This window comes from Alosa sapidissima, chromosome 15 (genome assembly GCF_018492685.1).
Source record: "Alosa sapidissima isolate fAloSap1 chromosome 15, fAloSap1.pri, whole genome shotgun sequence".
Taxonomy (NCBI): Eukaryota; Metazoa; Chordata; class Actinopteri; order Clupeiformes; family Clupeidae; genus Alosa; species Alosa sapidissima.
The window spans coordinates 28,433,080-28,460,579 of NC_055971.1; the positions used below are offsets into that span (position 1 = coordinate 28,433,080).

Below are 27,500 nucleotides of genomic sequence, written 5' to 3' on the forward strand. Positions count from 1 at the left end.
TTATCATTTTGAAATAGGAAATAATAAGATCAGTTTAGTTATTTACATTTATAACCGGTGACAATGCTGGATTACTGCTCTGAGCTAAATCAAATCAGACTACATTTCTGTATCTGTGAGGAATGTGAGGTCTTGGAGATGTGGCCTCTGGCATGTGAATGCTCCCTGTCCATCCTCATTCCATTGCTGATGGATTTTCTTTCATAATTCCAGCCAGTGTTATAACACCAAACTGACTCTGGTGGATGCTCAGCAATGTCATACAAGAGGCATTTTATAAACACTAATATAATTAACCAGGAAATGAACTCTGTGTTGCTGATTGCACTTCCTCAGATGGGGATGGCTTGTTTGTTTGTTTGTTTGTTTGTTTGTTTGTTTGTTTCCTTCCCTTTCTTTCCAAATGTTATGTTCCATTACTCATTTTGGAGAAAAATCAGACATGTGATGTGAAAGCACCCATGGATATACACTGCCGTTCAAAAGTTTGGGGTCACTTAGAAATGTCCATTCCACTCCACAGACAGAATACCAGCTGAGATCAGTTGCATTGTTTTTTAATCAGGGCAGCACTTTTCAGATTACATTATGTGCTCACGTAATTACAAATGGATTCTCCAGTGTTTTCACCCTTTTGAAATGATATCAGATGAGTAAACCGAATGTGCCTTTGGAACATTGGATGAATGGTTGCTGATAATGGGCAAAGCAGATATTGCAATAAAGATCAGCCATTTACAACATTAATGATGAAAACAAGGACATGTCTAAGTGACTCCAAACTTTTGAACAGTAGTGTAGATTTCTGTGATTAAATAGGAAGCCAAATCAGTGGTGGCTTCATGGAATGAGGATTCTCAGTGTGTCTGGTCTGTTTCTAAACTCAGGGCCCAAGAAAGTGCAGGGGGATGTCCAGCAGCTGGTAATCAACTCAAACAGCGACAAGATGCTGTTCCAGGCAGATGGCAAGGAGGTGGTGGTGGGCACCAACAAGCTCCGCATCACAGGTACGCTCTACCCTTCCCACTCATGTGTCCATCACAGGTGCCCCCCCCCAAAAAAAACAGGCTATACTGTCCACTCTACACTCATACAGCATGCCATCTCTCTGACCTCTCTCTCTCTCTCTCTCTCTCTCTCTCCCTTTCTCCCTCCCTGTTTCATGTCTATCCAACACTCTCTTTCTCTTCATCCTCCTCATTCCATCTCTCTCTCTCTCTCTCTCTCTCTCTCTCCATGATGGCGGCTCTCTCACTGTGAGCTGTAATTAGTGATGGAGTGGACGCAGTAGCTGCTTCTCCTCAAACTGTCATTGTTGGTCACTATGCCGCTGGGAGGCAGACTCTCCAGACTCACTCTCTCTCTCTCTCTCCCTCTCTCTCTCACTCTCTCTCTCTCTCTCTCTCACTCTATCTCCCTCTTCTCTCTCTGTCTCTCACACTCTTTCTCTCTCTCTCTCTCTCTCTCTCTCTCTCTCTCTCTCTCTCTCTCTCTCTCCCTGCTGGTTGATGGATGTGCACTCACAACATGAGCATGTCGTCTAGACGTCTAGATAGAAGTTTGGCCCAAATGTGGCCCTGGTCTGTCCCTGATCCAGTGCTCATTCAGCCTCCGTCAGCCTCCGTCTGGCCCAGGTCTGACTTCTGGTTCTGATTTGGCATTGATCCAGATCCCTTCTACTGTCAGGTAGAGTCTGATTTCTCTTGTGGGTTGAAGGACATCCATTCAGCCCCACAGCAGTGGTAGCCTGGTGGTGGCCTGGCCACATCCACTCAGCCCCACAGCAGTGGTAGCCTGGTGGTGGCCTGGCCACATCCACTCAGCCCCACAGCAGTGGTATCCTGGTGGTGGCCTGGCCACATCCATTCAGCCCCACAGCAGTGGTAGCCTGGTGGTGGCCTGGCCACATCCATTCAGCCCCACAGCAGTGGTGGCCTGGCTTCTGCCCAGATCTGGCGCATGTTTCGTCATCTGAGATTAAACTAAGCCTATCTGATATGTCCATAAATTAATTGCACCAAATTAAATAAAATAATGTGACGATTATTTGGACAATACTAATTATTTGGATTATTGGGTAACAATACACTTGGACCTTATTAATTCTCAGTTGACGATTCATCCCTGAGTGTACTGCTATCTGGGTCAGAACAAATGGGGTGTGAAGTGAAGTTTACAGATAAAGATAAAGACAATTTGGAATAAAGTTAAGATAAAGACAGGCTGAGGAAGTTTAGTGTTTTCCCCTGCTGTAGCTAAGAACACGCCTGAAGGAGGGGATTATTATCGGAGACTGGGTTTGTGCTCTCATTTACTGCTCAAAATTCACTGTGTATTCCTTCCTTTGTCCTATCACAAGCCATGGGCAAGATAGCACAAAACCACCAGTGCATGTTATGACACAAAAATCCAGTGTTTTCCACCAGCAAACCCCCCCTCTGGCCCAAACATATCTGGCCTGGCTGGCTGCCCTCCCAGTCATACGAGTGTGGTGGGTGAGATGGCCAGGGTTAAGATGAGGCTCGACAAGAGCCCACTGCATGCACACACACACACACACACACACACACACACACACACACACACACACACCGCCTGGGGGTTTGACCTGATTGACCTGACAGACAGAGCTATGTTCCTATATCTTGAAGAAGTGTTGTTTCTTGGCATTGTCAGTAGTAAATAATTGTGTAGTCTAATTTTAATGCAGCAGAGAAGAAATATGGGATACTGCACCATTTCCAGCTCAAATATCTTCTTTCTCATTTAGTGGTAATATCTAGACGAGCTATGAGGTTTTTTCAGGGCATTCATATGCTAAAATTCAGAAAAAGGACTGAAGCCATTCAGACTGTAACAGGACTAGTGGTGAACAGTGTGTGCCTTCCTGAGTATGTTCTGCTTTATGCTCCAGGTCCTGAAGGTGCTATCTTCCAGCACTCGGTGCAGACACCCCTCATCAGAGGAGAGATGTCCAAAGACCTGAGGTGGGTTACCACACACACACACACACACACACACAGGAAGCAGTTTAGTGTTAGGTGCCTGCACTAAGGGCTTTTAAGGTCCTGTTCTGTGCACATCTGTGAGCAATGAACACACACACACACACACGCACGCACACAAACACACACACACACACAAACACACACACATGCAAGGAGTAGTGAACAATTAGAACTAGGAGCAGTGTGCAATCAGCAGACTCAGTAGGTGGGTGCATGCACAACACACACACACACACACACACACACACAGACACACACACACACACACACACACACACACACACACACACACACACACACACACACACACACACACACAGGGAGCAGTTTGGTGTTAGGTGCCTTACACTAAGGGCACTTAAGGTCACTTCTGTAGTCACCTGTCTAGACACCCCAGACTGCTGCACATACTCACCATATCAGTACTGTACTGCCCTCACCTGGATGGTGTCATATATTCACTACACCACACCTGTACTGCCCTCACCTGGATGGTGTCATATATTCGCTACATCACACCTGTACTGCCCTCACCTGGATGGTGTCATATTCACTACACCACACCTGTACTGCCCTCACCTGGATGGTGTCATATATTCACCACCATAGATATTAGAAAGCTAGATACCTCATTGGGCTCCAAAACGTACGTAAATAGCGTCGCCATCTTGGTGGGGGCAACAATCACTGGAGGCCAATGGAGGAGCATGTGACTCTGACTGGAAATCAGACAGGTGTCTCTGATTGCCAGCAAGTGTTGCCCATAGACAGTAAAAGTGTTGTCCCCACGTTTATGTATGCCACCTAATACAACTTGAGCCCAATGCGGTATCTAGCTTTCTAATATCCATGTTCACCACACCACACCTGTACTGCCCTCACCTGGATGGTGTCATATATTCACCACACCACACCTGTACTGCCCTCACCTGGATGGTGTCATATTGCCCTCACCTGGATGGTGTCATATATTGCCATCACCTGCCCTCACCTGGATGGTGTCATATATTCACCACACCGCTACTGTCCTGCCCTCACCTGGACTGCCACTGTGTGTCAGTGGGCTCACTATGCACCGGGTATCTGAATGGTGCAGTGAGAAGACTGTACATTTTATATTTTGTACATTTTGTACATTGAAATCTGTGATACAACATGTGTTTGGTTTTTTTTAATTCAGTATAATGGGCTGCTTTATGTGCAAGTGAGCCAATTTAGGTCAGAGAGCCTCTGAGCTGCTTTGTTTGTAGCTGTTGGGTAACTCAGAAGCCAAGGAGCCTTGGAGTGCTCTGCTGACTTAACAAGCGCTGTGTAAAAGCAGCTCCACTGACTTTTACTGCTTTCCCCTCGTTGGGCTTGAGGGAAGGGAAAGTATTGAGGCGTTGTTGTGTTCGGTGTGGCTACTCTGGGGACCGCGGCGTCTTTCCTTGTGTCCTTTCCTTTCCGTCCACTGATGACTCAGTTCACCCACACGCCTGGCTGCAGCGCGTCTTGGATCCTCGCAGTGGAAAGGAAAATCTGGTTAAGTGAGAAAAAAGGAGGAATTGTGTGTGTGTGTGTGTGTGTGTGTGTGTACTTATCTGTACAGCCCAGGATTAAAACGCAGAAATGTTTAAAACCAGACTTGTCTGACTTTTGGGCTTTCTCTGCTTGAGTCCTCTTTAGCTGTTTTTTGCTAAAGCGTGTGTGTGTGTGTGCGTGTGTGTGTGTGTGTGTGTGTGTGTGTGTGTGTGTGTGTGTGTGTGTGTGTGTGTGTGTGTGTGTTCCCATATGACAGGCTGGACGCCCCGACCCGCTCTCTCAGCATGGACGCCCCAGGCGGCGTACACATCAAAGCGCTGTCAGGACGCCTCTCGGCCACATCCAATATGGACGTCCTGCTGCACTCCAACGATGGCCTGGTAGGAAGTGATCTCATTCAGTCTGTTTACATAGGAATAACAACTGTGTGCCCATGCAATATTTCATAAACATGTCCATGTCCTCTATAATGGATTGCAAGCATGGTGGGCTTACAAATGAATGTCCTTTAGTCTGTGATGTCCATTGAAGTCTATTTTCCATAGTTGTTCCCTATATGTTGTCTATGATGGACACTTGTTGATGTCATTGAGTGAGCTTAAGTAAAAAAAGGTTATATTTAAAGTGTTTTTATCAAGAAATGTGCATCGTTCTGACAGTGATATAAACCACTGCTGTGTCAAGTGCCGTAAAAACATATAAGCTGGCCAGCTTTTTATTCATGCACATTGCATGCCTGAAAGCTCTGTGTGTGTGTGTGTGTGTGTGTGTGTGTGTGTGTGTGTGTGTGTGTGTGTGTGTGTGTGTGTGTGTGTGTGTGTGTGTGTGTGTGTGTGTGTGTGTGAGTGAGTGAGAGAGAGAGAGAGAGAGAGAGAGAGAGAGAGAGAGAGTATGTGTGTGTCTGATTTTGTAACGATGTGTCTGGTGTTTGTGTGTGTGTCATTTTTAATGATGTGTCTGGCATCTGTGTGTGTGTGTGTGTGTGTGCCCGTGTCTCTGTGTCTGATTTTTTAATGATGTGTCTGCTGTGTGCTTCCATTCTGGGCAGCTGGTCCTAGATGCCGAGATGTTGCGGCTGCCCAACCTGCGCCTTGGCACGGCGGGCACGGGAGGCGCCCAGGGCCTCTACGAGGTGTGTGTGTGCCCCAACAGCGGCAAGCTCTTCCTCTCCAAGGCCGCCTTCACCTCCACCTGCAGCAACAGCCAACAGTGCTAACAGCGGCCCCGGTCCGCCGGACCAATGACGCGTGGGACTGACCACGGGTCAGACACGCCTGGCTTGATGTCCATCCAGGCACAGCATCTATCTACCTTACCTAATTGGTCGGGTCCTTGGACGGCAGGGTCTCTCTACTGACAGGAGGAAGCACAACTTTATGTGAAACTGCTGAGTACGGAATATCGCACACATTGGTTTTGAGAATGTGGTGGTGGTGTCAGACAGTAAAAGTCTGTGGAGCAGGACGTGTGGTAGACATGTGAGTTTGACAGTACTGGGTTCAAGTCATTATGGTGTTAACAGTTATGTTAGTTGTAAGTGTTAAAAAGTAGAAATACAGTAATTCAAAACAGCAAAGGCAATTTGTGCTTTGGTCAAATTCTGGACTGGTTTTCGACAAGCCAGCTTGCATCTCTTTCTGCTCCTTCCACAATTCAATACCAGAAATTTGATTCAATACCAAAAATTTGATTCAATACCAAAAAGTCTCCAGATACCGTGCTCTCATATAATAAAGCACTGGCTAGATCACATCTAGTTCTGCAAGACCGTGAATAGGTTGTGTTTTTGTTTGTTTGTTTGTGTATGGAGCTGCAGCTGCCACATGAGATGATTTATGCTTTAGGGAGCTGCCGTTCAGTAGGGGCTTAATTTAAATATCTTCAGTATGAGGGCTGGGCAAATGAAGAGCTGGTCAACAGCTTGCATCCTATGCAATATATATTTGAGGTGCAATAATGATATAAATAATATGAAATTAAAGTGTGTGAGAGAGTGTGAGTGTGTCTCTCTGTCTGTCTGTGTCTGTCTCTGTGTGCGCGTGTGTGTGTGTGAGAGTGAGTGAGTGTGTCTATCTGTCTGTCTGTCTGTCTGTCTGTCTGTCTGTCTGTCTGTCTGTGTGCGTGCGTGTGTGTGTGAGCATGTGTGTGCGGGTGTGTGCGTTTTCTATATGAATGTTTGGGCATGTTCATGTGTGTATGTGTCATGTACAAAACAATTATCCATAACTACTTCACAACTGTTGTACAGGGAGGGGTCTGTTATCTCAAACTGATAAAATCCATAACTATTATGTACTACTAAGTACAAAGCAACAAAAATATTTAGATTGTAGTGTCATTGCATGTAGCCTTATGCGTGTTGTGCCTCACTGTGGCGTCAAGAGGAAGTTTTGTATTTTGTTTTCCATTTTGTTAATTTGTGGTGTTTTTACTTTAATAAGCTTTATATTTTTTTTGAGGGAAATATATGATGGTCAGCACGTCTATCTACACATGTGCATCATTATAAGAAAGCGCTATGTTAATCTTTTTTGTTACAGTAATGGCATCATATCACCATCCAGTGGACATTCCTGGAAAAAGTCCACAAATTGAAAATCTGTATTGTAGTGCCATCTTGTGGTCTTTTTTTTCTGTCAATTTCAGAAGAAAAACTGTTTTTATCTGTAGTAAAAATGCTTTGATCCATTAGTTGTTCCTGAAGTGTGATATATGTCGAAGTATTTAGTTTTTGGAGTGGTTCATAATTATATCCAGTGTGTTATATCATCATCACCCGACTCATGCTGCACATGGGAACAAAAGAACACAAAAGTAAGTAAAGATGACATTGAACTCTCCCTGAATAAATCAGACAGTTCTTTGACCTGGCTACTCAACTGTAATTCTTTCATACAAATGTTTGCCTCCATATGGAACAACTGGATGAAAATAATTCTAGAGGTATTCAAAAATATTGTCAAATATTAGTAGTGGTGTAGTACTGAGGGCATTATATGATCATTTCTGTGTCATAAAAGACCACTGTGTAGTCCTTTCAGCAATGATACATTTCCTTGGCATATTTGTTTTCAGATAGATAAAATAATTTTGAAGGAAATTCTTTCTCTGCATTTTGTAATTCGTAAACACACACACACAGCACATATTGAGTAGTGAACAAACACAATCCCAAAACAGTGGTTCGGCTTGGATGTGGATATGGGAGAGCCCCCCCCAGCTCACATTTTCTCCACCAGTCAGGGATCGAACCAGCTGCCCTTCGGTCACACGACTGATCCCCTAACCAGCAGGCCACAGCTGCCCCCAAATACTCAGAAGCCTATTTAAACTTGTTGGCTCAGTTTGGCACATTAAACACACTCACGTCATGTCATGCGACACAAAGAAAGAGCAGATTGTTGGTACTGAGGGGTTTATTACAACTATGGCACTGTGTACTTCAACAAATAATTCAATGCAGAAAGTACTCATGACACCCAGAGTGGCAAACCTCAAAATGATCTTGAGTTGTAATAAGACAGTTTACAGGTACGAAAATAAGAAACCAAAACATCTTAATTTTGGAAAAGACTCAATCAACTCAATGTACACATAACACATAACCAATAACAACAACAACAACAACAAAAATCTGTACCAAGTGTTTGCGTAGTGGAATTCCCAGTAATTGTACATGAAAATGAAAAACTGTGAAGGGCATGATAAATTACATAATATTGAGCACCACATGATTATGTCACCTGTAGTTTGCCCCTGCTATGAAGACAGTTTAGCCTTTAAAGACCATAAACACAAGAACAAAACAAAACAAAAACAAAACAAAACAAAAGAATGTTGGCAAGAACTTTTTCTTTTTACATTTGCTTCAGAGCAAATTCTCTACATACAGCAGATTATCATCTAAGTAAGAGACATTCCACTACATCGCTAACATTCACAGATTTAAGTTACCATTCAACCCAATCAGACAAAAGAGTCTTTACGGCTATCTACTGGTAATGAAAGAAATACGTGTCAAAGATGCGTTCATGTGGGTAATGACAGGGACATTGTACAACAGTGTCTACGACTACGCTCCAAACGTACCACAACATTCATGTTGTCTAACTGGTTATTGGAGTCACAAACAGACAGACAGGCATTTGTGTTCACGTCGTGGCGGTCAGCGTCGAGGCATCCCCCCCAAAACAAACATACACAGCAGATTGACAAGCAAGAAATTACATTCGTCAGTGCAGTTCACAGTCTAATGGCCCTTGGAGACCCATAAGGATCGTCTGACACTACCAGCCAGTCTGAATTAATGAGCAACTACATGTGTATGTTACGCTGAATGACAATGCACTCCATGGTCGAAGGGAAGTATTGCGATAAACTGCTGTTACACACGGGCCCTGAACCTCCCAGCCAATGCAGTCACACAAGCGCTCCTTAAAACAGTGCAAATACATGCTGAATAAAAATTTCAAATATTCATTTGATAATCTATGGCAGGAAAATATACATTTTCAAAAAGGTAAAAGTAAAAAAGCAGCATTTTGTTGTCATCTTTGTTTTGTTTGTTTTTTTTCCTGACAGCAAACTTACTGAACACAAGACTTTGGTTAAAAAAAATACAATAAGTATTGCTGGGCCTGGTTTTGTATCTACACTGCAGATTTGCAGACAATTGCAGGTTTGAGTTTTCGATTGTTCCTTTTGCAAACGGTTAAAGCAACCTTGCATTTTTTCCAGTTTCTTAACAGTGCTTTTTATATAGAGAGAGCCATAGATATTTACAACAAGCATGAAAGTACTGTACCATGACTGACACTGTACACCTAAGCTGCCAGAAGGATACATGTTTTTGCCTTTAAAACGTTGTGTAACCTGCCAGCATTCAGCACACAGCTATTCAGCTAATTTATATTTCTGAAGACTTATGCATTTTTGTCTTGCATTTGGGCCATGACGGGTCCAACAACCCACAGAGGTCTGGAAGAACTTAATGTGCATTACAATTTTTGCTGCACAAATGCCTCGAGTTTGATAATGATTCGAGCTGTACATTCCATCACCCGCATTGCCACTTCAGAAGTGTATCTGTCATTTGGGATCTGGGGGAAAGGCAGGAGGTCGGGATAGCGAGTTCTCAGACTGTCCACTCCGTAACCTTCCAGGATGTTCACATCCTGTGCCAGCCCTGACAATTGGCTGTTGTACTCTTCCACTTTCTGGGCCAAGGCGGTGGGTTTCACATCTTTGTCAGACTTCCCTCGCACAGAGTAATCTGCAGCTATCAGCGCTAACTTGGTAGCCAGGTAGCACTTAAAGCACACCCACTCATTAGCGTTCTTATGCAGGTCGTTTCTCGCTGCCGAGAAGTTGGCCCTTGCTTGCCTGAGCCACCGCCGAGCTTCCACGGGGTTGCCAACTGACTTGAATGTAGGGGGCACAAAGAAGCGGTTTGTATGCGTAGAGCCTGAATAGCTTGTAAAATTCTCCCGAAACTGCTGTCGTTCTGACTTATGGCTAGTGGCTTCCTGATTCCAGGATGTGTAGAATCTTTGAAATGAAAACTTCTCTGACTGGAAGCGGGTGGAGGATGTGGAAAAGGGCCTACGGGTGGCGCGTTCTGCAGCCTGGTCCGCCTGGCTCTGCTTCTCCATTCTGTTGATCTCGTTCTGAAGGTGCTTGAAGACCTCCGTGGCGATGTCCAAATTTTCTGCATTTTTGTCCGGGTGCCACTTGAGGTAGAGCCGTCGAATGATCTTCTTCCTCTCGGTCTCCGGAAGCTTCCACGCTTGCTCGACGACAGAGGTCACCTCCCTCAGGATTTCTGGGAGGGCATTGAGTTTGATCTTTTTGGGAGACACTTTTGAAGGGGGAGCTCTATGATTTTCCTTCCCTGGGAACATGGGAGGCACCATCCGTGGTCCAGGAGAGGCAGATTCCGATGGACTATCTGGTGTAGAAGGGGTACCATCTCTGATGTGTGTGCTTTCATCTTGTCTGGAGAATTTGTACAGGTCAAGGGAACTGACTATTTTGTACTCGCTGTAGCCAATGTCAATTTGAAAGTATTTTCCAAGGAAACTCGGATTGTCATCCTCTTCTCTTTCTACCTCTTGAACTATAATTGCATATGTGTAAGTTGGTTGGTAAGAACCAAAAATGTCTCCTCCCTCTGAGTCTACGAGGTATCCCACATACTCCCCTGGATAAAACACATTCAATGGGTCCATAAGAAGGATGTGATGAATCTCTGCTGGTATCGGCGTTCCAGGGAGTGGAAGCTCAAGTTTCGAGGGTTCAGTCGAGTCATACTTGACACCAAGATTGTCTAGTTTCTCTGTGATTCTATATATGTCATTACATCCCAGCATGGCAATCAGATATGAGGTGTCTGATATCAAATTGTCTGTTGCAGATTTGAGTGTCATAGCCAGGGCCAGGAGGAAGTTGATATCTTTGCTGTCTGAATGCTGTATGTACAGATGAATGACTGCTGTGCCATACCTTTTCAGGAAGGCCAGAGTTTCACTGCGACTGTGTGGGATGGGACTGCACCCTTTGACTCGCAAAGTCGTCTGTAGCTTCTCAAAGCAGGACACCTTCAAGCCCTCGCATAAAGCTTTGCAAAGTCTGATGGCTTTTTCCTCGTTCACCATGTAGGCATTTTCATTCTCGTGCTTCATTATTCTAATCATGCCTGTGATGAATTGCTCAGATGAGAGAAGGAGCTGGAGTCGCCCCTGTAATGAGCAGTGGGCCCCAAATTGGCACATTTTGGGTGACTCTTCATCTAACTGCTCCTCCAAAATGCTGCTCAGTAATCTTGGCCTCAGCTTTTGTGGGAGCAACATGATCAGCTTGGTGTGAAAGGCATGATCTTTACCAAGGTAGCACTGACTCAAATCAACAAGCATCTGAACGCCAACATTACCCTGGATTCTGCTTTTGTAGTGTGGGGCATCATCAAACACCAGAGTGTTGGATTTTGTGAGGCGGCCATCGTGACTAGGCAGGTAAAATGTGAGGTCTCTGACGCTGTCTAGGTCTTTGCGAATTTCAACTGGGTCATTCTGGAGACTTTTGAAAAGCCCAGACACTGCTCTTTTCACAGTTCTCATTTCATTTGGGTCAAGACGCTTTCCCTCTGAATTTCTGTATATCCGGGAGAGGACCTCAAGGTACTGTTTGGTTGACACAACATCCTCAGTGCCCAGCATTTTAAAAAGCTGATGAAAGGTGCCAAGTTCAAGGGGGAGTTTGTATAGGTATGGTTTAAAGTCAGACTCATTATCCAAATTGATGACAACCTCCTCTGGTTTAAGAAGCTTCCAACCTTCTTCAACCATGACAAAACTCACTCCTCTCAGCAAATAACGAAAGTCTCTCTTGTCTGCATTCAGGAATTCATAGGTGCATCTCAGAACTTTATTTCTGGTTTTCACTGTGTCATCATCAACATTGGAAATGTTGCATATGTTTTTGCAGTTGCTTATGACTTTCTCCAGTGGAGGATCAAAGTTTACATTCAGTGTTGTCAGAACTAAATCAAGTTGTTCCTGACCAAGCTGTGAGCTACCCTCTTGGTCTTTAATGCTGGCTGGAGTGGCCTTCTCAGGAAGAATTGGGCAAGATGTCCAGAGAAGTTGGATGACATCTGTTTGTTTGAATTTGGGGTTAACTTGGGAGCCACTGAATCGAATCAAAGGAAGAGTGCTGTTCATTTCTTGAAACTGAGGGTGCAATCGCAGAAGTTCAGCAGGTGCTCTCTCTGGACACAGAAATGGAATCATAGCTAATTCTTTGAGAAAAGTGCCTTCAAAAAGATCAGTCCTCTCATTAAATATATGATTGAGGAGAACATCGACAATACTCTGTGTCTTTTCCTTGGTCCAGTTTTCAGTTGGGGCTTTGACACTGACCTCTTTTGCAAACTGGAGAATCTGTGCCTGTGACACATTGTATTTCAGACCTATGTTACGGAGGAATGTGATCCAAGAGGTGAGGAAGGATGTCCCATTTTTTGGCTTTGACACTTGCTCAATCTTCCTGAAGAAATCATTGGGTATGAATGCTTTGGTGGAAAGCATCACCTCAAAGACCTTCACGGTTTGATCAGAGAATGCTTTGGCAGGCTTTAGTCTGTTCATTGTATCATATATGAAAGACAGACTCTCCAGTTTTTCATACAGCTGATCTTTGATCGTAGATGACTCCTCCATGGCTAATAATCTTTCCTTCAAGTACACAAGGTGTTGTATTTTGGCATCATAGGTCAATATGTCAAACTTTGGAAGAAGATGCTTCAGGTAGACTTCAAGATCATCGATTGGGTTGCACCCAAGGAAACTGTAGAGTTCTTTCAATTGTGGGTTGTCAACCAGGAAGGTAGAAGATGTGGTGTGGGCCCATTTCTCCATGTCAGGAGAGGGAATGATTGTTGTGAGAACATAGCATGATGCAAAGTTTGCAATGCTTAGGTATCTACCACTAACTGCCCGGTAGATGGGCAGTAGCTTTAGATTCTGCACATCATCTTGGGAGAGGCTGCCCAAGTTACAGTTGAAGTACAGCAAAAGTGACTCAAAGTCTTTGTCAGTTAGGCTGCTTGTTTTGAAAGCTGATGTTTGGATCATGTATTCCAGGGCTTTCAGAATGCTGCATGGATTGTCTATGTTTGCAGTATGCTGGGCCAACAGTGGCAAGATTGGATTCTCCTTGGCACATATCTTGTTCACGGCAAGTTGGATGCATCCTGCTTTCATCAGCGTATGAAAGACTTTGTCATTTTGACCATTGGGAAAGATGGCTGCATAGATTAGACTCAGGGGGAGTAAGACATCATGCTCAGGCACAACCAGCTTGCTGCTTGATACCATAAATTTAATGCCTGGCAGCAAAGCCCAGTCTTTGAGAATGTCCAGGACTGTCTCAAATTTTGGCTTGATGTCTGTCTGCTCCTCTTTTGGGATTATGTTCTCACTGATGAAGTGCCAGGTACTTCTCAACCATGACTCACTGGCATAGCTATCTTTCCATCGAACAGCTAGCCTCGTTCGGTATTCTCGTGGAAGAACAGATCCTAGCAGGTCTCCAAAGCTGTTGATATCAAAGACCTTTGCTACACCTGCCTTGTACAGGACAGTACTATATCGCATGTACATTGTGTTCATGAATAGCTCCTTCCTGGATGAAATCAGTTCATGGTGTGGGGTGAGGAACTTTGGTCGTTTGGAATCGAACACTTGAAGTATGTTGTCCATTGTGATAAGCAGTGGTAGGCCCTCTATGCTGACGTCATTTTCCTCCACATCTTTAAAGCAGTAATCCACCAGGAGCTTTAGGCTATGAAACAGCTTGAAGTTTGACTGTTGGAGACGGCAGGGCAACTTACCCACCTGACAGGAGGTGTCTGGGGATGAGAACGTCAACAGAAAGTTGCGAACATCCTCCGGTGTGACGTAGCTCACTGGAATCCCTGCATCTTCAAGGCAGAGATACAGACTTGCTGTTTCATCACAACTGTAGACTAAATTGAAGCCAATGTCTAAGAGCATGGATTTAAGTCTGTAGATGTTGTCTGCAACACTTTTGCGACTCATGACATTGTACTCTGTATTCTTGAGGTGCTGCAACTCATCTTGCAGAAGGTTGTCAAAGAATGCTCGGCCCTTATTTGTTGTTGTGTTGACCCATGAGATGAAGACAGCTGAATGTATGTCTGCATTGTCAATGTGGGGTGCCCTGACAACAGGAAGCAATCTCTTCAGATCCGCATGAATACAATTGTAGATTGCTTTTAACAGGCAGTACCAATCAGGTTGGATGTCAAGCCTGTTCACAGGAAAGAAAAACAGGAACTTCCTCAGGATGTCTTTCACAGTATGGATTGGTGTGCTCTGCAAAATGGTCATAGTGGGATCAGAACCAGGAAAACAACGCCTTTTCAGTTGAATCAACAACTCCACATAAGCTGGTGCTATCAGTGATGTCATTAAGTTATAGTTCCAGTCACTCCTTACGCCTACGCCATTGTCATCCCTCCACAGGTTTCGTCTGGCTGAGTCCAGTGCAAAGTGTCCATTTACATGAAATGGCAGACCAGTTTCCAGAGAGAGGGGAAGAAAGCAAAAAGCTCTGTGTGGTTTCTTGTAGTTGTGGCTAATGCACGCTGCAACCCCTCCACGAGGAAAGAGTGTTATGTCTTCATTTTTGTGGGCTGAGATTACACTTTTTGAGACAATTTCCATATCAGAGAAGCCAGATCGATTGCAAATCAGCCACGTGGTTAGGTTCCCATCTGAGTCCTCTATGTCCATGGTGTACGTTATCTGCTGAACAGGAATTTGGTTGAGCTGTTTTTTCTTCGTCACACTGTCTACCACAGAAGCATGGAACTGTTTTCGCTTCAGTCGATCACCATCTGTGATTTTAGCAGTCACAGAGTACAAGACTTTCAGGTCCCCTGTGCCATTCTCTATTTCACAGATGGATATCTTCTCCATGTGGTTCAGAAACATGAGAAGTTCAGCTCCGTCGGTTCTTAGTTTTTCCAGGAGATTTTGCACCATTCGATCTGAGGCAGGCACAGAGCTGATCTCTGAGATTTTTGCCATCTCAGATGAACGGATAGGGAACCGGAACATAGTGGAACGATCCAGCTTGAAGTGATTTCCTAGGTACAGGTTTAGAACATCTGAGAACTGAGATCTGAAGTCAGAGTCTAAATCTCGGAACATTCTTCCAGGACTGACAGACGTGGCCCCTGGTGAGTATCTGGCATGGGGATCAAAGATGCAGAGGATGTCATTGTTAGATATGAATGACGGACAGTCTGTAATGTGGTAGACTGAGTTAAAGCCAATGCCATACTGTCCAGTTTTGCCAGGATTGGCTTCTTTTGTGCCTCTCCCCAGATTCTGAATACCCCTGACATCATCCTCAGTGAAAGGCTGGTTGTTGTAAACGCAGAGAGAAGGTCCTTGCATCGGTACCCATTTGTCATCAAAAATCCTGTCAGTTGGGTGTGTCCTCGGATCAAACACAAAGTAAATCTCTGTTGCTTTGGCATCATCTGCATTCTGTAAGAGCTCTTTTAACATCTCCTTCTCTGATGGGTAGGCATTTAGAATGCTTTTTATTCTGCTTGTCAATTTCTCCTTCTGCCCAAACTCACTTCCAAGGGTCGTAAAGCAAACATTAGAGGCATATCTTTCCAAAGCTTTATGTCTTTTTGGCACAGCTCCTAATTTCACAGCTACCTCTCTTGGAATGTCTCCATGGCAATATTTCACAGTCGTATCCCTTACATTAATCCAGGGACAGTCATTATAGCAGAGGGATTTTGATGGCTGAAGAATAGAATGGTTATCAGGTAGAAGGATCTCTCCATATGTACTTTGGCAGAACTCTTGGTTTTTGTCTCTGATCATGCCCCATATACCCTCACTGATTATTCTTCTGGAGAGCTGGAAGTTATCCTCTGTGAGTGGTCCTCTCCCACACTCCTGTTTTATCAGCTGAAGAACTGCTGAGAAGTTTTCGACAGTAAAGCTGGGCTGCACTCCAACGTTCTCAAAGAGCTCACGGCAGCTGTTTCTGTACTTGTTGGGGAGTTGATAAAGGTATGGTGCAGCATCAAAGTTCAGTTGGAAGGCTACTTTCGATGGAACCACATAGGTGTTCTCCACTAATATTGAACAGAAGGTTTTCAACTCCTTCATGATTTCTTCTTTTGCTGCAGTGTTCTGCATCATTTCCTCATGTAGATACTTGTAGCAGGCATTTGTTATGTTTTCTTGGTATAATGTGACCCCATCAAAGGATTTTGATAGTTCTTGTAGTTGATTTATGACCAGTTCTACAGGTGGCTTTTTAATGAGTCCAAGGAAGTCTTTCACTGCCAGTGTGATTGGACCACAACCTTTGAACGATGGGGAGTTTTCATTCAGAATTGGCTTCATCAAGCAGACAGTGTCTTGGTGGTCTGTGGTAAAAAGTTCTGTGGTAGAAAACATGGTTGACTGAGGGAAGTTATTCCCATGCCAAGGCAGAGAAAACCCAGCCGGTTTGGTCAAGAAAGGGAGGAACTTAATATTTTGCAACCTCTCCAGGTACTCCTTTGCTTGAGCGTCTCTTACTTTCAGCTTCTCGTCGACAAGGCTTAGCAGGATGCTGCTCCTTTGACAGGCAGCTAAGTGGTCACTTTCGTTGAGACCCAGAACAGAGTCGGCACGTTCTATCAGGTCCTCCCAAGATAGGTCATCCTTCACCATGCCAAGCTGTACCAACTTTACAAGGCACACAGGGTTCAAGTAGTCTTTTGCAGTTCCCTCTGGAAAACGTCCATCATGTGTGTCATAGAGCTTAGCTACTCTTCCTTCTGGATGAATAAGTCGGGATGGCAAAACCAGCTTTTGAGATGGACCACAGCAAGGGATGCATGGTGTCTCTCTGAGAAGGGATGAAAACTCCTCCAGTTTGTCATTTAGGACGTAATGCATAAGTGGGTCTCGCAGCTCTTGGCTGATGTCTTCAATGTGGGGGAAAAAAACGTCAGAGAAAAACTGTTTCTCTGTCAGGGTGTTTTCCATCAGCTTGCCCTTGCACCCAGCATCCTCAAAGCCCTCTTTGACCCAGTCAGGCAACTCAACAGCACAAAGGTCTTTAGACCCACACTTCTTCAGGTACTTCAGGAATATCTTGAAGGCAGCTGGGCCTATATCAGGCCTGCTGAGTAAAGTGTCATCGAGAAACCTGACGTACTTAATCGACACCCATGTTTTGCCATCTGAGAAGACTTTTGCGCTGTCACTGTCATCGCCTTTGGCGATTTCTTGATAAACCCCCTGGCTAATCAGTGTAAAGTCATCATGGACAGCTCCAGGGTCTGGCCATGCAGCGTAATAGCTGTAATCGAGCAGTTCTCCATTTTCAGCCATGGTGCATAGCATGTTCAGGGCGGCCAGGTATGCTTTGACGATTACATGCCTCATGAAGATGGAATTCCACTGGCCTTTGGTGTCTGTTTTCCAAATCTCCTTACGGTTGGATGTGACAGCGAAACATCCATTTATGTGTACTGGGAGGCCAGTTTTAATACGGAGGGGTAGGTAGCAAAACACCTCTCCGATCGCAGCTGGATTGGTCCTCACAGTCCATTTCCGGTTCTCTTCCTCAGTGAGTAAGACTCCCACACCTCCACAAGGCACCAGCCCAAGCCGCCGGCCACTTTCACTCAGGGAGAACTTCAGGGCTTCGGTCACATCCATGCACGAGCAGATGAGCCAGTTTGACACCTCAACCCCTTTCTGGGGCATCTCATCTGTGAGTCGTCGGGTCTGAACGCCCTTGGCTGCCTGCTCAAAGTATGAGGATGGGTCTTCCTCGGAGCTTCGAAACAGGGGAGAGTGGAGATCAACGATGCGTCTGAAGACGTTATGATACTCCTCCACTATGATCCTTATGATGCAGCCAGACTTGGGGACATCTGCAGGAACTCTGTTAGTGTTTGCAACCTTTTTCATGACCTTTGCTGCTGACTTGAGAATGCTCAGTGGCCCATATGATGCCTTAGATGACCAAACACTTTTGTTGATGGTCACCACATCCTGTGCTGCAGCAGGATTTGGTTCCTCATACTTCAGATACTTGAGGACCATGGTGCCAACATGTTGCGTGAAGAGGATAAGCCGGTGGCCACAGATGCTAAACTCATCAACAAGTGAGTATATGTCTGTGGTGTTGTAGTAGACACTACTGATTTCACTCACTGATGACTCTTGTTCTGTCCTGAAAGGCAGTCTGAAGAGGGTGCCATTGTACTTATAGGGAGATTCTTCAGACAGTGGAAGCAGGCAGTTGAAGACATTAATGAAAGGTTTGAACTGATTGGGAAACTTCCTTAGACGTTTTTGCTGTTTGCTCCAGTTGATTTTGATTCCAGGGTTTGATTTGTCTCGGATGTGTTTGCTTATGTGGTTAATGTTGGGATCAAACATGATCATGAATTCCCTGCTCAAAATAATGGGTATATCGGTCACATGATAAACTGAGTTGAAGCCAAGGCCAAATTTACCAACTTTGTCTGCCTCACATCTTTTCATAGACCCACCCAATCTGGTGATATTCAGGAAGTCAGTGTCTGAGAACACAGAGTTGTTGAATGACCACAGTGCAGGTCCATGGCAAATGACCATGCCTGGGTCTAGAAGGTTTTCTCGTATGTCCTGATTCTTTCGCATGTCAATCAGGAAGCTGCACTCAGTGGCGCTTGCATCATCAGCATTCTGAAGAAGCTCCTTGAAAATGTCTGAAACAGAAGGATATTCTTCTAGAATGTTCTTTATTCTCACTGTGAGAGGCTCTCTTTGGCCAGACTGTTCAAAGCCAAGATTTTCAGGATTTATCAATCGGGTGCTCAGACACGGCACTTTCAACCATTCAGCAGTCTTCATAGGGATATCATCATGCACTAGGATAATGGGCTCAGACACATCCTCAAGTAAATCATTTAAGTCATCCACCTTAATGTCACAGTAAGTGCATTCATGAATAGGTTTCATGACTAGTTTGCTTGGCTCTTTGTAGTTCAAGATGGGAATATGCATGTCGGCATCAACAGATATTTGGCTATTGTAAAGCCAGCGCAGTATGTTAATCAAAAGGAGGAGGTTGTGTTTGCTGTCATGCTTTGTCATGTCTTCCTCACATCGCTCTCTGATTGTTCTCACCACTTCAAACACATGACTGGGGACAACCTCTTCAACAGAACCACAAAACTGGAAGAGCTTGTGAAACTTTGCAATGGTTTTTGGCAACGAGTATAGGTATGGCTGCAGGTCCAGGTCAGGGAGGGGCTTTAGCACAGTGTATCCAGGGGATGTGAATGTTTTGCCAGTCCACACCCAATCAAAAAGCAGTGACTTCATTGCTTCTCTTGCATCCTCTAAATGTGTTTGCATGAAGTCATAAATCTCACACAAAATCTGCTGAAACTGGTACCAGTCATCTGTGGTGAATTTCTGAGATCTGTGCCAGTCGTTTACAGCTTTTAAGTGCTGCAGCACTTGATCAACTTGAGGCTCGATGGATAACTTCAGGGCTTTCTTCATGCCTGCAGAGGTACGTTCAACCAGAGCCACAGAGGATCCCACGAGCACTGCGTGAGAGATATCACACATTTCTGAGAAGGAGTTGATGCTGCAGTCGTCTCCCCTCCAGGCGAGAGATTTGGGGTAATTCAGAGGTCTGTCTTTGCACACAGGCACCCACTTCAGTCTCTGGAGGGTAGCCTGGGCCTCAGAGGTCTTCACCAGTTTTGTCTGTTTGTTGAGTATCGTCAGTAGTGTTTTAGCTTTCCTCAGGAGGGGGTCCCAGTCGGGTTTGCTCTTCCCCTGCAAATCCTCGATTTTCTGAGCCACTTGAAGGACATCTTTCTCAGTCAGCTGCACTTCATTCTTCAATCCCAGCTGCCTCAGGGAATGGAGGACATCAGGGGATGATGTGTATGTGTTGGGGGGAAACCTGTTCTTTTCTTCCATGTAGAAGAGCTCCTGAAGAATCTCAAGCTCAGGGTCAAAGAGATCTGGGGCCGCGACGGGTTTTGTTGTGGGGGTGGTATGGATGAACTTCAGGGAGGATAGCCAGCCAATCACTGCTTTATTTTCATTCTTCAGGAAGGACAGGTGAGTCAGACCCCACAGCATGATTTTGTTGATTTCCTCTTTTGTGTAGAAACCCTTTTCAAAGTCCTGGACGATCACCTTCAGGCATTCAGTGCTTTTCACCTGTTCAACATTCAGCAGCTTCACCAGGCGGATGGTTGCCTCATCGCTGCTATCCACCACGTTTATAGACAGCTTCACATCTGAGGGATATTTGGCAGAGTGGTGTATCGCCCTGGCTCCTCTGAGGGAGGTGAACGGGCGGCTGCTTTTGGATGTGGATGTCCCGACTCGCTCAAAGATGGGAAGCTCTAGGATGATTCGCCTCTCTTTCTCTGTAACTTCAGACAGACCAGCTAGGAAGCTCCTCAAGGCAATCTTTTGTTTTGCTGTGAGTGCAGACACCTGACTGACTAGTCTCTGTGTAGAGGCCCGGTCCATTATTTGCAGTAATGTGCTCGGGGATGAATGGTGTATGTAGTTTTTCAACAGTGGGTGCTGTATACACGGATCCAGTTTTTTCACAACGACTCCACCAATCTTTCTCATGACTTCAAGAAGGCATTCAGGAAGAGGGCCCTCCTCCTCATTCATAAGAATTATGGGAGATGGAGTTTTGAGACGCAGGAGGTCCAGGGAGCCTCCGCTTTCATCGAGTGGCATATTCGGGATCAAAGGCATGTCTTCAAACATACTAAGGTCATCTGCAAAGTTAATGTAGAGGTGCCGCCAAATCATTTTAAGCCAGGCGGCTGTTGGGTGTTTCTTCTCTTGATTTCCAGGGGTCCAAGGAACAGAGAACTCTCTGGAGGGCCAAGCTGTCGTCAGGATTTCCTTTATGAGTCGAGCCGACCGTTCAGGGGTAAGGACTTGTACCTGAGTACACGGTCTCCCTGTGAGACAGAGACAGACATACATGTTAGTGTGTTACAGTGACAAGTCTCTTAAATGACAAAGTAATAAATATTCACACATTGGTGATTGAAGATGTGGTTGTAATTTCAATTCATTATCAGTAATAATGTAATGTAGGCATATTTCATGACTTTTGCCTTTGTATTACGTATGGGTCTTCTGGATTAATTCTCAGTCATTTAAAATGTTCAGCTGCTCAAATGCCTTAAAATGTTTGAGCTGCTGTGACCCATTTTCATCATGAAGGAGACTGCCACATGTAAATCACTTTCTCCCATCTGCCCCATATTCATAAAAGGTGGGTTATAAAAATACATGTTAGCCTGGATCGATAAGCTTGTAGAGACATATTTCATGGCTTTTGCCTTTGGGGGCTGTTACAGAAAAATGTACCCAATAACTCAATGGGTCTTTCGATGAATGTTAAGCCTGCATTAAGAGAATTAAATCCAGCTGTAACTTATGCAATTACAAATGCACTCTTAGATAAATCAGTTTATAGGAAAACACATAATTGTATCACTACAGTTGCGTTTTAAAGCAGGACCAATATGCCAATACTATTGTTATAACACTGCAGACCATTTAGTGTCCAGACCATTCATGGCACAGCCACAATCACCCCTGAGATTGCAAGGCATGCAGCACACACTCCGAAACGTTCCTCTACAAATGTAGCTCTGGTCAGAACGGCCAAAGTGTGGCCAACTATGCAGACTGAAAGCTACATACAGTATGTCCCTGATCAAGGTTCATGTTCAGTTCAGACTGGGCTTTGTAAAAGCATCTGGAGACATGTTTCGTTCTATTGCGCTACATAAATCAAACTGAATTGAACAGAACTGAATTAAAGAGGCAGGTGAATTTCCACCTCGCAGCCACCTGGCTAGAGCTTGAAACACTCCTGTGGTGAGTTGCAGTGAGGAAATCACCAACAGCTACATTCCCCTTATTCACCCGGCGGCGAGAACGAGGCTAAAGGGAGGCCAGAACAGGCCAGTGAACCCTTCTTTTTCGGTGAGTTTTTTTTTTGGCAGTTTGCAAACGGAGTGCATTACCACCACCATCTGCTGGACTTCGGTGTAAAGGCAAGTGTACCCTTTAGCCTCATTCTGGCCGCCAGGGGTGAATAAGGCGAATGTAGGGGTATAAACTCTACTAGCACTACTACAGTAGTAACTGACTGATTACTAACTACAAACAATTCATTGCGACTATAATGAACTAAATTCTGATGAGATATTTAGTTTATTATAGCAACTTAACAATGACAAATGTTACAGATAGATGAGAATGTAGGGTACAGTTTATTTTATTGCAGCTATTGTGATTTGATGAGGTAAGATTATGTCTGACAGCTATATAAATAGATCTGAGAACCAATGAGATCTGAATAGAAGTAATATCACAATAACGTTAATCAGTAACATTAATCATAATAACGTTATCGCACAAATGTCAATGCAATCTGCGGTCAAACAATCCAACACAGCTGAACTGTAGGTGGATAAGTCATGGCCAACAGCATTTGTGATAATTTAAGTCAAAGTCTGTGCCTCAGGAAAACTAATGGTCCCCAATATGAGGCTGATAAATCAAATTAGCAATGATCTCTATAATACAATCATGAGGTTCATCTGTGGGAAAAGAGCAATGCAATGCATAACATCAATATGGACTCAGATGGTCTATTGCCATTATAGTCAGTCAACAACAACAGTAATTCAAGACTTCAGCCTTAAAGCCAAGTGCTTTTCAGTATAATATGGCTAACATTAACCTAAACATAATTTGGACAGACATTTAAACTGATGCTTCTTGAGGAACCAAGTAGGTTTGTGTTTCGTAGAAGAGAAGACAAACTCTATTGCAAGTACAGAAGTTTGGTGAAAGCATCACTTCCTTTATGTTTGCTCTTTCATCTACAGTTTATTAATGCAACGATAAACAACAAGCATTTAAGTGGCTGTCAAAATTAAATATATGAGGCATCCTTATTAAAAATACAACAGAAACCACTAGTTTTAGCAGCTGTAATGGGAATTGGTTTGTAATTGGTTTAAATGGAGAATGAGACTTTTGGTCTCTGTAAAACATTTGTTTGGTATTGTATGTGAGACTTAGACACTAGTGGATCAAAGTATCATTTTCAGTAGAAACCAATATACAAGTCATGGGAAAATACAGTACACAACCATTATGTGTCCCAAAACAGAATGGCTTGGAATGGTATTTGTGGAGGAAAACAGCATTTCTGTGACGGTTTCTATAGTTTTTTTTAGTAAGGATATCACAACAACTAAACACAGCACTTTGATTATTCACAGCTGTAAGATTATTGCTAAGGTGAGTTGATCACTTCCATTCCAGTTAAGAATGTAACTTTAAGACATGTCGAGATTAGAGAAACCATGCTTCAGACAAGCACTATGATTGACACCTTCATAAGATCTCTGTTGTGAAGGTTAGGATTTCCAAAGTTGGTTTTTACCTACAGATGAATTTGTAGTCTGATTTCGATGCGTGCGCACGCACACACACACACACACACACACACACACACCTCAGTGATCACACTCATTGCAATGAGCCTGAACCCACAAAGAGCAGCAGAGTCTGGAGAGAACCTGGCCCAGACCCGGATGAAATCCGGGCCACATTTGGTCCAGGGTTTCCTGCTCTCTGGGGCATCACACAGGGTCAGGTGCATTCGCCATACTTACCAGAGCAGCCCCACAGAAACTGCTGAACTGTACGGATCGAAATGATACATCAGCACAAGAAATGTAAAAACAAATAAGTAAATCAGTGATTACGGTATATAGAAGAAAAGCTAAGAGAAAACAAACAGAAAGAAAACATATAAGATATAAAAATATAAAATTATACTTAAAGATGAATGTATGTATGCGTTGATGTATCAATAATGATCTATAGAATGAGAATGCGTATAACTCTTACATGTAGGTTCACTCACATGTAACTAGTAGGGTATGCAGCTGTACAGTATGGTGGTGGGCAGGCTTAGTGTAGAGAGATCCGTGCTCACACACACTCATCTGAGAGGCAGCTGAGAGAGACCCATGCTCACACACACTCATCTGAGAGGCAGCTGGTGAAATGCTGAACTGGCCTATCTCCCTGATCTCACCACCATAAATGTACTGCAGTCACAGGCTGCAGCACTCAGCTTAATTTTCTATTAAAGGGAGAAATGAGTGTGTGTGTGTGTGTGTGTGACGTGTTCATGTCATCAAACACATCGGTCTCAAATAATAATCAAATATATAATATAATATAATATAATATAATATAATATAATATAATATAATATAATATAATATGTATATCACTAAATTATCACCCATGTGTGTGGTCACATTCTGTCATTCTGTGTCTCCCAAAATGAGGTGTTGAAATGTATTGAGATGTACACCATGTGCACGAGCCGTAAAAATGTGACGTGATAAGTTTAAGCACCCATGCGGAGATAGTGCACAGCCATAAGTACAAAGAGGGAGAAAAAGGGGTGAAGATTTACCTCTGCTTCTGGCTGCCTCCCTCAGTCTATTCATAACCCTGGGGCCCATGCTCTCCAGGATAAATCTCCCTTCCAGCCCCGGGTACAGACACCTAGTGGAGAGAGGGAGGGGGTAGGAGGAGACACTGATGTTAGTCATTTTCGCAAAACATTTTAGTCAAATATGTCAAGGTATTGTAATGTTATGCCAATGGAATTTTGTGTTCTTTTAAATGTTTTAAATGACACAAATATCTGGGTCTGTTTTGTAAAGGGTTGAGGTTGAATTTAAAAATTCTGAAGTCATTACATCAAGGGGTAGACAAGCTCATAGCCAAGCGTTTATTGTGTTGGAGATACTGATCTAAAACACTGAGAACACGAGTTCAGTTAGAACTGTTTCAGTGAGGAGCTCATCCATCAAGCAATTTGCAACTAATGAAGACAGCTGAGCTGGGATGGTCTCACTCAATTTAGTTACATCTGGTAAGATAGCAGACATTTAGCTGCACTGTTGACAGCACAGTACACTGTTTTGTTCCTTTCATTTGTTCTCAGATCTATGAGCATTGGAATGTTAGACCCAAATTGGCCCACAGCTCCCCCCGACTGTCAAAGCTGGTTACCTTGGATACTCCTGGGAGGTGATGTAGACTGCGTCCTTCTCGCTGACGGAGGACGAGAACGCGATGAAGGTGTCGTCCTGCAGCGGCAGCAGCTCCAGGCCGATGAGGTCTCCGTAGCCGCCGTCGCTGAGCACGAACTCCAGCAGCTGCAGCTTCTCCTGAGCCGGCCCCTTGTGTTTGGACTTCCTCAGCGCCTGGCGCACGAACGCCGGCGTCACCTTGCACATGCCGTCCGGCTTGCCCGCGTAAGCGGCCAGGACGGCGTCCACAGCAGCGGGCACGCGCGCCAGATGCATCCCTGAGCTCTGGAGGTATTTGGTGACGGTGGCGGCGCACTCGTCGTCCTCGGGGTCCAGCTCGGAGAACACGGCCTCGTCGGCGCGCACCCAGCTCTGGCCCAGCGAGTAGATGACCGGCTGTCGGAGCAGGTCGGCGTACAGCGGCTGCAGGATGGACCTCCAGCGCGGGCGCGTGCGCACCGGGTCCGGCCAGGCCGCGTAGGTGGCGCGCAGCGACAGCGGGAAGTCCCGGTCCTTCTTGGCCTGGGTCCTCCGCACCGCCTCCGTGACCAGCGTGAAGTAGGCGCGCGGGATCACCGTGACGATGAGCAGCTCGTTCCACAGCGCCGCCGGGTCGCGCCACTGGTCCACCTCCCGCCACTTGATGCTTCGCCGGTTATCGGTGAGGCCGAAGAAGCCGCTCACGTGCACCGGCAGCCCCGTCAGACTCTCGTCCCCCAGCGGCAGCGGCAGGAAGCAGAAGGCTCGGCCCTCGAAGGTGGACGCAGCGCCTTCCTCCTCCTCCTCCTCCTCCGTGTCCTCGCCAGTGAGCGGCAGCGCGATGCCGATGGTGGGGATGAACTTGAGGTCGTCGGCCAGCGCATCGAGGTCGGCGCACATGCCTCGCCCTCCGACCCCGTTGCACACCAACCAGCTGGTGCTCTGCGTCTCGCGCGCCGACTCGTCCTGCACCTGGATGTCCACCTGGTAGGTGGCGCAGGTCACCTGGTCGCTCGGCACGCCGTTGCTGTAGCTGTCGATGGCCAGGCCCAGCGTCTTCAGCGAGTTGGGCCGCTCCAGTTTCCAGTCCGTGTCCTCCGCCGTGTCTGACCACACGCGGAAGAGCGTCCGCTCTGTGCCGTCGGGCTCGCGCACGTGCAGGGACACCTTGCGCACCTTCTTCAAGAACAGCAGCACCGTGTCCACGTCGGCCTTGAACGACTCGAAGAGCTCCAGAACCTTCTCCTTGTTGTAAACGTTGCTGTTCAGCTGCGTGGGCTTGACCCGGAGAGGGAAGCGGAAGAGCGTTCCCGGGAAGTAGCCGTCCTGGAGCGTCTTCTCCGCACTTCCAAATATGCCGACGTAAGGGGCGAACTGGTCGTTGAGCTCTGTGATCTCCTTTATGTCTGTCTTGAGGTTCCAGCACTGGCCAGACTCATGGTTTCCAAACAGGGTCTGGTGGGGGTCCAACATTCCGATCTGATCCCCACTGAAGATGCTCGGAACATCTGAGGAAATCAGAAGGCATTTACAACCAATCAGGTGTGGTGTTATTGGATGGTGGTACAATGTTGGCACACAGTATGTGACCTCACAGGCAGAATTCTAATTAGGTAGCTGGCCCTTTAAGTTTTGGGTGATGTACTGAGAAGCCTGAGAGTCAATAAAGTTGCTCATAGTTTGTCCCATGCACATATATCTGCACATCAACTGTGACATCACACTGGTGTTTTAATACAAAAATTCTGCATCTACAACGATCCCTATTCACTTCTAAAACCCATGTTTTAAAGACAGACTTACAGATTCGTGCAGTAAATAGGTATTCTTACCTGTTATGTGGTACACAGAGTTGAACCCTATGCCGAACCGTCCAACCTTCAGTGGGTCCTCTCTTTTTCTGCTCCTTGCAATCTCCTGAATACCATTCCAGTCTTCCTGCGTGAACACCGCGTCGTTGTACACATACAAAGCCGTTCCTGGAGCACCAGCCAAATACCAGAAGCATAAACACAAACACAAACATAAACACAAACACAAAGCACATTTGTATTGTCAACAATAGCTGTCATTTACTGGATGGCTTAACACATACATTGTAAGCAAGATACAGTATATAAGACACTGTAAATACACCATATTACAGTAAAGTGAGTTGGTAAATGATCGAGTGCCCAATCCAACTTATCAGGCGACTCAAGGTGAATGGGTGAATGAATGAATCGGTCTATCAATCAATGAATTTTCAAAAG

The 27,500-nt window shown here is 45.1% G+C and overlaps 2 protein-coding genes across 6 annotated transcripts in view; one reads left to right on the plus strand and one right to left on the minus strand.

Moving 5' to 3' along the window:
• Positions 1 to 7,395, plus strand: part of sgcg (sarcoglycan, gamma) — a 17,470-nt gene extending 10,075 nt beyond the window's left edge. The window contains exons 5-9 of one of the 2 annotated variants that reach the window (XR_006023115.1): positions 888 to 1,007; positions 2,915 to 2,987; positions 4,786 to 4,909; positions 5,578 to 6,734; positions 6,778 to 7,395. Coding sequence is in view for 1 of the 2 variants with exons in the window: in XM_042064338.1 (XP_041920272.1) it covers positions 888 to 1,007; positions 2,915 to 2,987; positions 4,786 to 4,909; positions 5,578 to 5,745 (485 nt within the window). In the remaining variant the exon portion in view is untranslated. Of the gene's footprint in view, positions 1 to 887; positions 1,008 to 2,914; positions 2,988 to 4,785; positions 4,910 to 5,577 lie in introns of both variants that reach the window. The other variant, XM_042064338.1, reaches the window with a different exon arrangement.
• Positions 7,396 to 7,927: 532 nt separating this feature from the next.
• Positions 7,928 to 27,500, minus strand: part of sacs (sacsin molecular chaperone) — a 33,956-nt gene continuing 14,383 nt past the window's right edge. For 3 of the 4 annotated variants that reach the window (XM_042063345.1, XM_042063347.1, XM_042063346.1), the window contains 5 exons: positions 27,081 to 27,227; positions 25,250 to 26,756; positions 24,645 to 24,736; positions 23,827 to 23,853; positions 7,928 to 21,081 (listed from right to left, as the gene is read on the minus strand). In XM_042063345.1, coding sequence (XP_041919279.1) covers positions 9,527 to 21,081; positions 23,827 to 23,853; positions 24,645 to 24,736; positions 25,250 to 26,756; positions 27,081 to 27,227 — 13,328 coding nt within the window. In that variant the 3' untranslated portion in view covers positions 7,928 to 9,526. The remainder of the gene's footprint in view (positions 21,082 to 23,826; positions 23,854 to 24,644; positions 24,737 to 25,249; positions 26,757 to 27,080; positions 27,228 to 27,500) is intronic. The other variant, XM_042063348.1, reaches the window with a different exon arrangement.